Raw genomic sequence first — 12,015 nt, 5'->3', positions numbered from 1 at the left:
TTACTATAAACTAAAACTTCTGAAATATATTCTGTAATTCCTGTATACTGTATATATCTATAAATAAAATGATACCTTCAAATTGTTTGTTAATCCTTTTTATTATTTTTAAATAAAATACTGTACATTATTTTTTACTCTTGTTTCTCTCTTCGCACAATTTTTAAAATATTTTCTTGTAACGCTTCATCTGCTGTAGCGTAAAGAGTGTGAATAACATAAGCAACGCCGGAACCAATCATAGCACCCCCAAGAACATCTAAAAATTAGGGATAAATTAAGAGGGTGTATCAAAATCAGTAGATTAATATTTCAGCTTACTTAAATCGGTTTTTTATAACGCAAGTCAAATGCGTTTAATATAATATTTCTGGAATTCAATGTCTAAAATGTGCCAATACTAGATTAAAATATTAGGGCAAATAAAGCAACAGGGCAATTTTGACCTTCTCTGAAAAACCTCGAAGATTCGGTACAACCTGCTTCGTGAGGTCGAACTTCCAGAACGGCTGCATAAAAAAATCCCAATCCTATGAACCAATCCCAAAACCCAACTTACACCTAAAGGAATAAAGGTGCAAGCAGCAATAAGAACAACAAATATTCCTATCTATAGATCTCACTGAGACCAAGTAACTTAGTAAAGTAACACCGGACCAAGTAACTCACCAGCTCCTAAAAAACGGGAGCCCCAGCCAGAGCCGGATTTAAGACAGTGGGGGCCCCTGAGCAGAATTGGTGTGGGGGCCCTACCTCCTACCATTAAAAAAATGTTGATCTATTTTTATAAATATAATTTTAAATAATAAAAAGTACAAGAGCTGTAACTTGTTACAGTAAAATATTAAAAATGATAGTAAGATGTATTGTTTTAAAGTCCGGGAACTGTTCCGAGATATTTTAATTGAAAATTTCTTGATTATGTGGGACATATCTAGTTGCATTAAGACATCGTGACCAATGCTCATTGTAGAGAGATGATTCAAACACTCTTGGCCCGTCATAGACCGAAGTCGATTTTTAATTAATTTATATTTTGTGAGCGATCTCTAACCACTGCAGTTAGTTCGCATCAGAACTAAATATAAACAAAGTGTCACCTCAACATTTGGAAAAACATCATTCATATTATTTTCTTTTAGTAATTGGTACATTTGAAGTTCTTGGCTTATATTTGATGAGCCGATTTCCTCTTTAAATGAATTGAAGAATGTTACAAATTGTACCAGATGGACACATAAGTTTTCATCTAAATCATTGCTATAAATGTTGGTAAGCTTTAGTGAGTGAGCTTCAATTTCATTGAGAGTTAAATTTTCCAATTTTTCAAAATGATGTAAAAACCCAAAATTGGAATGAATGGATTCATATGCAGGAAGCCTCTGACTTAAGAGGTAATGAAGTGCTCTCTAATAATGATAAAATTTTGAGTTCTAAACTTATCTGATGTTCACATATCTTTCGAAATTGTCACGTATTGACATTGACTGTATAATTTATTTAAGTGATCTAAGTGCTGCCACTCCTGAATTAAGGTCAATATTTGTATCTTGAAGAATACGACTTGTTCTGTTTGTCCTCACTAATATCCTCTGTTTCCAGTAAACACATTCGATCATAGGTACAAACCATTTGCAATGCTACGAGTTTTAAATTGTTGCTCATAGTCTTCCGAAATTTTGGATAATGCTCCTTTAATCTGATTATGACCTTTAACTAGTTCTTTTGCGGCATTACCTCCATGGCCATCTAGTAGTATTTGCTCTTTTAGGAACAATAATATTTTTGCCACGGTCTGCGTTGCTGTTCCTTAAAGACGCAGCTTTAAAACATTCTGTTAAGTTGTATCTATATGTGGAGGAACTGAAAAATACATATAGCTAAGAAATTAAATAATGCTTTGCATGATAACACTCAGTTGCAGCTTTTGAAACTAAATTTAGAGAGTGGGTGACACGGGGAATCCACAACTCCAAGATATTAAGGTACGTATCCATACGTGGGTGATTTGTGCTCGGTGTAGCAGCTCCACATAGTGAATACGTTTGTGCTCGCCACACGGCGCTCATTTTCTTTGATTCAACCGGTTTTAGCAGGTATCCATTTGAACAGCTACACCGAGCACGGAGCACCCACGTATGTATATGTACCTTTTTGTTCTATAATTTCAGCCTGAACACCATTGTATTTTCCACTGATAATTGACGCATTACCGTAGGACGGTCTCCTGCAGTTTTTAAAATCGATATCATGTTCTTGCAAAATTGTCATTAGAGAATTAAATATATCTTCTGCTTTACGACCGCGATTTGGCAAAAATATGGTAAACCTTTCTACAGGAGTGAAACCTTCTATATAACGAAATATCACAGTTAATTGATTGGTATGAACTGAATAATATTTTGACTTCTTAATACTTGAAACTATTTCATTTAATACGTTTTGACCCATCGGATGTACAATTTCCTCACATATGGTTGATGAAAGATAGTTGACATGTCTGCTTCCAGGATTTGAATATTTTTTTAAAATATGGTGCTTGAAAAATTGATCGTATTCAGCTAATAACTGGAGTGTTCCTAATTAATTTTCATTTTGTGATGAATTCGACAACTCATTTTCGCTGCGAAATGCTAAATCTCGTTCACAAATAAACTTTATAACAGTAAAATTAGTTTTTGAGTTACCATTTTCCAGTAATTCTTTATTCCTTCGGCCTGTTTTGCTATTTAAGTATCAATACGCCCAATTCTTTCGTGTGCTTTAGACATATCGTGATCCATAAGCCTACTATCTGCATGTTTCCAATCACAAAACCCTCTGTGACTAAAATGTGTACGAACACTAGATAAGAATTTACAAACGAAGCAATACACTCACCCGGTGGAAGGTGAAAAACATAACCATGAACAATTATATTATCACTCCTACGCTCCTTCATTTTATACTTGTCATACATTGTCGAGTTCCTGTATCTCCTGCCAATATCTATTTAAATGAACCTCTTATGTTTGGGGCTTTGTGGGGCCCCCGAAATGTGGGGTCCCCGGGCAGCTGCCCAGCCTGCCCCCCTTAAATCCGGCTCTGGCCCCAGCTCAAGACCATAGAAAACAAAAATAATTAGAAGCCCTCAATTTCAAAGATATTGCCTCTAGAGACATGCTTCAGAAGTAACTAAACTAAGCCATAGACTAGATCAGGGGTCACCAATTAGTTTCCCTGAGGGTCCGTTTCGAAAACCTATGACACTTCCGGGGTCAGGATTTATGCTGCCTTTGTCTGACTGTTAGTTCTGATTCGGTTTCTTTGTGGATTCTTGTTAAAAAATATCCACTATAAACAAATCAGAAGGGTGCCGGGCGAAATTTTTGGGCAGAAATTGTTTAATATATTTTTTAACAAATTCAAAACATCACCTTTTTTGCCCGAGAAAATATGTTTTTAGCATTTTTGGGTCATCTTAAATAAAAAAATCTGTCATTTTATTAAAACTTAAGAGTTTTCAAGCATCGCAAATGCATATTTTCGCATTTTTCAGATTTTAAATCGCTTATAACTCGAAAGCTATCAACTTTTCAGAAATATGATAAGAGACCTTTATTGTTTATAATTACCCAAGAAACCTAAAATCCATTTTTCGAGGCAAAAAAGTAATTTTGAATTTGCTTAAAAAATTGTTTCACCCGGCACCCTTCTGATTTGTTTAAAGGGGACATTTTTTAACAGGAATCCGCAAATAAATCGAGTCAGAAACATTTTTCATTCGAAAGTGGCCTCACACATGGACTAATGTGGAAAGGAAAACTAATAATATCTGATTGTTTTTTGGTTACTGTGTACTTTTCTGTAAGTATTTCTGGTACAATAAATAAAATATAAATTCATTGTGTATTGTTTTGATGTTATTATCAGTATATTTTGAAAACAGCAGTATTGTAAATTGTTACTGAGAATATTTTAAAAATTAGGAATTTATATTTTGAATGCTAATGAAATTTTTAGACATCTTCAATTTTGTAGAAAGGAAACTGAGGAATTTAAAATAAATAATCATAGTACAAAATGCTAATTAACATGTTATCTTTTCTACATTAGTTTCAATGCAAAGTGTTTGTTGCAAACTTATTAAATCTGAAAATTATTTTACTTAAATGCACATCTGAAAAGTACTCCTACTTAAAATATAGTAGAGAGGAAATGAATATAAAAAAATGCACATGACAATTTTATATTACAGCTTCCTTAATTTCAAAATTAATTATTAGTAAGTACATATAACAATAAGAGGGAAAACTCTTTACAAAATTAAATTATCAGAGAGAAAAATGACATTTTTTTATGTACAACCTGTCTGAAGTTTGGAGTGAGTTTAGTGCAACTGAGTATCATTAGGGAGTTGAGATATTCATCTGTTAAGTGAGATCTCTACCGATTTTTAATAAAGTTCATTCTTGATAAAGCGGCTTAGCACACATAAGTTGAGCCAAACATAGTACACAATTTCACGGCCAAACATTTTCAAAATTGCCAAACACTAGGTATATTCTGAATTTATTGACGGTCCGCACAAAACTAGCTCACGGTCCGGATGCGGACCGCGGTCCGCTAGTTGGTGACCCCTGGACTAGATGATATTATTATGATCTTCTTCTTCTTCCTCTTTATAAGCAATTCTGCTTTTTCATTGGCGGACTGATACCTAGATGCAATTGGCCAAATGGAAGTCAGAATAGATGGACAACTGACAGAACCTATAGACATAAGCAGCAGAATAAGACAGGGAGACTCGTTGAGTCCTATGCTCATTGATTGCGGATTGATATCCCTATGGAAGGTTGTCACTCCATCTTTTGCGCGGTGGGCCGATCCTTTTTTCTTCTATTTAGTTTATATTCGCTTGTACATTGTAAGTTACATTGTCTTCTAATGTCTTCACTCCTCTTTCGATATCTCAGTGTATTTCCTGCAATTCTTCTCAGTACTCTCATTTCTGCCGTTTCTAATAGTTTTTGTGCTGTGGCTGTATCGGGTCTTGTTTCTGATGCAAATGTCATTATTGGTCGTACACTGGCTTTATAAATTCTTGACTTCATCTCAGTGTGAATATGTCGATTTCGCCATATTAGACCAGTAAGGATCTGTGAAAAAACGTCTATTTTTGGATGTGAAAGGTGGCATTCGGATTTTTGTAGATAAAGTTAGGTGACACCTTCAGTAATAATAATTTACTTATGCTCTTCTCAAATATACCCGGAACATTAATAAAAAAATTAAAATATTTAAAAATTTCGAAAAACGTCGATTTTTTTCTGCTTTCTTTGCTTATAACTTTATAACGATTAGTTTTGGAACAAAGTCGTATAGAAATAAAATAAAGATAATTGAATTTTGTATGATATACGACTGGTCAAACATGTCTTAACGTATTACCTTTTCTGCAATATAGCAATAAATACAAAATAAGGGGGCAAAATACGCCTGTTGTTATTCAATGTTTTTAACAACTTTGGTGGCACTTAATACCTTAGTAATAGGAAATTCTTTGTAGCATACTTAAACCGTGTACCAAATTTCATTAAAATCGACCTAATAGATTTTGCATAATAAATTTGCAATCTAAATGTTTTTAAAAAAGTTCAAATTTTTTAAAATCTTTCTGAACAAAAAGTAGACCATTTAGAAGTTGTCTAATTTTTTTACATATAAAGAGGTGCTCTACCTATCTAATACACTTTACAGAATTAAAATCGGATTATTTAAGGGGCCTCAGCAATGTTTTAAACTTATAAACAATTTTTGGCTTAAATTAAAACTAATAATAAAAAAATTTTTTAGCAATGCAAATAATTAAAACCAGTATAATTTGACTTAAACTTTCAAATGCTGTCAGCAGAATTGCTATTTTATTTTTTAATCAAAAGTTATTCGCGTTCAAAAATTGCAATTTTTCGAATTTTTGAAAGTTCCACTGCGTTTATCTTGAAAACTATGCATCCTACGAAAAAACTTGTAAGAACATTTTTTGCTTAGAATTACCCAAGAAATACAAAAAATGTTTTGTTTTGCAAAAAATCGATGTTATGTAATTCCTCAAGTTCTTTGTTTATAACAATCTTATCGACATCCGGATCAACTGTTACCCAAAAAAATCGTGTTCTACGGGTCAAAAAATACATAAAAATCTTGGGTAAGTCCATCTAAATAAAGGAGCCCGTAGCACCCCCCCTCCTGTCCACAGGACTAATTTGTTTATAAGCGAAAAAATTGTTTATAACTTTAAAACATTGCTGAGGCTGCTTAAACAATCCGATTTCAATTCTGTAAAGTGCATTAGATAGGTGGAGTGCTTCTTTATATGTAAAAAAATTGACAAATCTTTGTATGTTCAATTTTTTTGTTGTGCCAGATTTTAAAAAATTTTAATTTTTTAAAAAAAGTTTAGATTGCAAAATTATTATTCAAAATCTAGTAAGTCAATTTTAATGAAATTTAGTGTAGGATTTTAGCACATTACAAAAATTTTTTAAGCGAATTAGGAAGGTTCCAAGTGTAACCTAAGTGATGGAAACTCATTGAATAAGGACAGGCTTGTTTTGTCCCCTTATTTTATATTTATTGCTATTTTGCAGCAAGGGTGATAAATTAAGACATTTTTAACCAGTCGCATCTGATAGAAAATTTAATTATCTTTGTTTTACTCCTATACGACTTTGTTCCAAAATCAATCGTTTTAAAGTTATAAGCAAAAAAAATAGAAAAAAAACGAAATTTTTTGAAATTTTTTAATATTTTATTTTTTTTTAATGATGTTCCGGGCATATTTAAGAAGGAGCATAAATCAATTATTATTAACGAAGTTATCACCTAACTTTATCCGCAAAAATCTGAATGCCACCTCTCACATCCACCTAAAAACAGATCCTTACTGGTCTAATATAGTGTTATTAAGATATCCTGCCAGCCTATTTGCTTTTTGTACTTGATTTCTCACTGCTTGGTCTAGGTCTTCGTAGCTTGACAATGTAATTGCAAGGTATTCTCTTTTCATTACTTTTTCAACACTGATACCATCAATTTCTATTTTACATCTGATTGGTTCTTTGCTGATTACCTACTATTGTATTAGTTTTCTGAGATGAAATTGTCATATTGAATTCATTTGCTTTTATGTTAAATCCGTAGACTAATCTTTGCAGACTATCTTTATCTTGGGCTATCAACATTGCGTTGTCTGCGTAACAGAGTATTTTTACTTCTTTGTTTCCCATTCCGTATCCTCTTTCTTTGTGGACGCTTTTGATTATTTCATCCATGATTAAATTAAAGAGCAATAAAGGACTTATTCCGCTGCCTATGTCTATAGGTTCTGTAAGTTGTCCATCTATTCTGACTTCCATTTTGTTGTTTTGGTAGATTTTTTCAAGTTTTTATGATACCTAGGGGAACTTTTTTATTATACAGAAGATGGACTACTGGATCTTTAAGTCTTACTGGGTCAAAATGCCTTCTTCAAGTCAAAGAGACATAGCCATTGCTTTATTCACATCTTTAGATCATCTTCCAGTACAAAAACCTTGTTGTTCATCTGCTAAACTTATCCTATGATTAATAAGTTCTTGTAGTAGAATTTTAGTTGTACGTTTTAAGGTACCTATATTAACAAGTTGTTGTGTAGTTTTCTGGCTGTTTTTTATCTCATTTTTTGAATAGTAGAATTAGTTCGCCCGTTTTCCATTCTTCTGGTATTTTATTGTGTTTTATGATTTTGTTAATTAAAATGTTATTAATTGTTCTGTCATTCCTGCTCCAGCTCCACAGTATAACAGTAATTCGTTTGGTATTCCGTCCTAGCCTAACCTGCAGCTTTTCTGTTCTTCAGTTTTTCGAGTGTTTTTCGTACTTCCTGTGTACTTATATTAACATCTTGATTTGTGGTAATCTCTGGTTAACCCACGCAAAAGTTGAAGTCAGTCTGAACTAAATATGCAGACTCACATCCATATGAATTCGAAAGTATGGAGTTTTGCTAGCCATGACTGCCGCAGAAGAGCACAGGAAGCCATGGAACAAACCACGCAGAAGAAACATTCAATTGCTTATTGACGATACTATATGTTTGCATACATCCAAATACTTAGGAACATAGATAACACCAAATATAGATCAAACCAAAGAAATTGATACAAGTATTGAATTAGCACGTGCATCGTTCATTAAACTTAAAAAGTATCTTCAATTAACTTAAACAAGCTTATGGATTGGAAGCGTGGACGCTACAACAAGTGCATATACATAAGTTGACCGCTTATAAATTTTGGTGTTAAAGAAGAATCCTGCGAATATCGTGGATACAAAGAGTGTCCAACGTGGAATTAACGAGAAGGATAGAAAAGGAAGCATAAATAATATTAACTCTCAAAAGACGAAAACTTAAGAACTTATGACATGTAACGACAGGGCAAAAATATTCATTATTACAACTTAGTTACGCAAGACAAAATTCGAGGAAAGCGAGATGTGGAAGATGAATGATATCCTGGCTTAAGAACTTAAGGGAATGGTTGGAATATAATAGTGCAGAACTATTTAGAGCGGTGGTCAACAGAATCCGCATAACCATGATGATTTCCTACATTCGATAGAAGATTAAAGTTGAAGAAGAAGTTTGAACTTCTTGAAGTCTCGACAACTTTAACTTAATAAAAAAGAAGAAAATTTTGAGCTTAAGGGCACAAAATAAATTTTATGTGACAAACAACAAAAATATAAAGACCTTAGAAGAGAAGAGAAGTGCATTCATAGAAGAAAAAAGCGAACCTATGAAAATAGATTACTGGAAGAACTTTAGACATTAAAAAAGGAAAATCAAACAAGAAAATTCTATAAAACTCTGAATAATGCAAGAAAGGAATTCAAACCAAGGCTAAGACTATGTAATAATAAGGAGGGGCACATACTCAATACAAAAGAAGAAATATTGAAAAGGTGGGTGGAACACTATAAAGAACTACTTACTATCAAAGTAGAAAATCCAAATCAACCACCCCCAGGAGCAAGCAACAATAGAACCTCCATCAATTCAAGAAGTACGGGATGCAATCAAACACCTAAAAAATAATAAATCTCCCTCGGAACTTATTAAATATGGAGGTACTACTCTGGCTAATCAATATATAAAATAATACTGAGAGCCTGGAATGAGGAACAAATCCCGGAAGAGTGGTCTATTGGAATCGTTTTCCCGTTACACAAAAAGGGTGATCAATTGGAATGTAGAAACTATAGGGGAATAACCCTCCTTAATACAGCCTACAAAATATTTTCGAGTATCTTATATAGTCGCCTTAGTCCACATTCGGAGGAGCTTCTTGGAGAATATCAAAGTGGTTTTAGGCCTGGTCGATCAACAATAGACCAGATCTTTGTGCTAAGGCAAATACTGGAAAAAACCAATGAATTCAATATCGACACATACCATCTTTTTGTAGATTTTAAATCGGCCTATGATAGTGTTCTAAGAAATAAATTGTATGAAGCCATGGATGAACTCCACATCCCTGATAAACTGATAAGATTGGTTAAGGCTACAATGCGTAAAGTTGTTTGTAAAGTCGAAATACAGGGAGAACAATCACAGACATTTGAAACGCATGTTGGGTTGCGACAGGGAGATGCGCTGGCGTGTCTCCTCTTCAACATAGCTCTGGAAAAGGCAGTCAGAGATGCCCGAATAGACAACAGAGGAAATATGTTTAATAAATCATCCCAAATTTTGTCCACACAACGCGCAAACTAGAAGAAATGTATATATACCACCTTCTCAAATGCCTCAAAAAATATGCGTGCAAGTAAACGAGGAGAAAACTAAGATGATGGCATCAACACCCAACAATAGAGCCAGAAACATCGGTCACCAATTCACGGTTGAAAACTCTACCTTTATAATGGTGCACAAATTCACATACTTAGGCACCTGATCACCAAGGAGAACGTCATGATGGAAGAAATCAAGCGAAGGATAATCCTAGCAAACAAATGCTATTTTGGACTGAGTAGACATATGAGAAGCAGAAACTTAAGCCAAAAAACAAAAATAACCATATACAAAATCCTTATACAACCAGTAGACCTGGATCCCGCGTAAGAAAGAAAAGTTGATTAATAGCAAGCTGAAAATTTGTTAATAGCTTAACGGTGTCTAGTCGGACAAACTTTGATGCACGGGAACACTGGAACAGGGGAAGTTTTAATTGTGGAGCATGATAAACGTGTCGTCCAGACAAGTTTATGATTGTGAAAAATAGCCAACGTTATGTAATATATGCGAAAATGTTTGTCCGACAAAAATGTTGGGCATTTTAACGAGTCCGACACGTAGAACATGTCACATCACAGAAATTATGTTGGTGATGAATAGCAGTCTGATTTTTGCATGAGAGTTTAATGAAAGGTTAAAAAAGCAATTGGAAGTTCTGTCCGACAAAATTAATGGGAAGTTTTCGTAGTCGGACATTCTAAATAGGTAAGATATAGACCAAAATGCTGGTGATAAATAGCTTTCCGACAAAGACGAAATGTAATTAAGTAAATTATTCCTTACCAAGAATGACTGTTGTCGGAAAAAAATAAGGGGTAGATTTTGTAGTCGGACAATTTAAAAAAATAATTTTTGAAATTTCCATAAGGGGTGATTATTCTATGTCAAAAGTACCTGCAATCAATTACAATCGATATCTTTCGATTTATCTCAACATCATTTAGATACCTCACTGATCAGGCAAATTATATTATGGATTGAATGGTCTAGCTATCTTTGTCTGAAACATGTGCAGGATCGCTTGGTTAAAAGAGATAGATAGACCACCTATAGACTTTTTGCACTGTATTCCCTGTCTACCCTTATGTCTATGAATACATTTCCATTTAAGAAAAACTGTCACTTTTGACAATAATTCATAATAAATTGCAATCGTAACTTCAAATTTAAACTAATCGATTTATTTTGGCAGCAAATTATTTTTGGCCATGTGACATATCAATTACATTATTATTTTATTTGTAGAAAGTTGAGAAAAATTACGTTATACAATTTTAGTAATAATTTCTTTAGGTACCCTTTTTCAATCAAGCAAAGCATTATAGCACGAAGAATGATATTCAATAGAACTTTCACAATTATCTGGCAACTGAACCTCATTGAATTGATGACCAAGTATTTTACTAACTTTCTAAAATGTTAGAAAATTACTCAAAAATGTTCCGTTGAATGGTTTCACTTTTGATTTGGCGACTTAAAATTTAAACTGTTGACACTCAAAAATAGACACAAAAACACTCCATAGTTAATATAAATTTTAATTTCCAACACACGTGGCAAACAGAAACTCAGAGACCATGTACTTTCAAATACTACTTTGTATAGCACAAAGTGTGACACTGACAAATGCAGCCTTCTAATACATACTTCTAAGCATAATGTGTCATATTTACGTCTATTCTTATAAGCACCGAAGTTTTAGACTCTTCACATTTTTCAATGTCGTTTACAGGGTTAAGATTTAAGTATGGAAAAAAATGTATACAACGTTTTTTGTAGAAAATTTTCCGTACTTTCTGATGCGCCTAATTATAAAACCCTAAGAGATTGCTTTCACATGTTCTTTGACATTTTTTATTGTCATTTGGAGAATATCTAGAACAAACTCCACCCAAAAAAATAATTGTTTTGCAATATATACATGCATTGATACTTACCTCACTGTTTTTGGAGTGTGCATGTATATATATATATGCACATGCAAATATGTGAATATAAATAATAATATAAAACTAAAATAGCTTTATCAATATGTGACTAATGCCCGATTTCACCAACGATACCTAAATATTTAAGAATTACCTAAGTGGGTTTAAGTACTTCCTAACTCTAAAACCGATTTCACCAACGATACCTAAATATTTAAGAATTACCTAAGTGGGTTTAAGTACTTCCTAACTCTAAAACCGATTTCACCA

The 12,015-nt window shown here is 33.3% G+C and overlaps 1 protein-coding gene across 5 annotated transcripts in view; it reads right to left on the bottom strand.

The window, feature by feature from the left end:
• Positions 1–82: 82 nt before the first annotated feature.
• The window catches only part of LOC114326687 (phospholipid phosphatase 5-like), a 43,770-nt gene continuing 31,837 nt past the window's right edge, over positions 83–12,015 (bottom strand). For all 5 annotated transcript variants that reach the window (XM_028275097.2, XM_028275100.2, XM_028275102.2 and 2 more), the window contains one exon: positions 83–259. In XM_028275097.2, the coding sequence (XP_028130898.1) occupies positions 135–259 (125 nt within the window). In that variant the 3' untranslated portion in view covers positions 83–134. The remainder of the gene's footprint in view (positions 260–12,015) is intronic.

This window comes from Diabrotica virgifera, chromosome 5 (genome assembly GCF_917563875.1).
Source record: "Diabrotica virgifera virgifera chromosome 5, PGI_DIABVI_V3a".
Taxonomy (NCBI): Eukaryota; Metazoa; Arthropoda; class Insecta; order Coleoptera; family Chrysomelidae; genus Diabrotica; species Diabrotica virgifera.
This window is presented reverse-complemented; position numbering and strand designations above follow the sequence as displayed.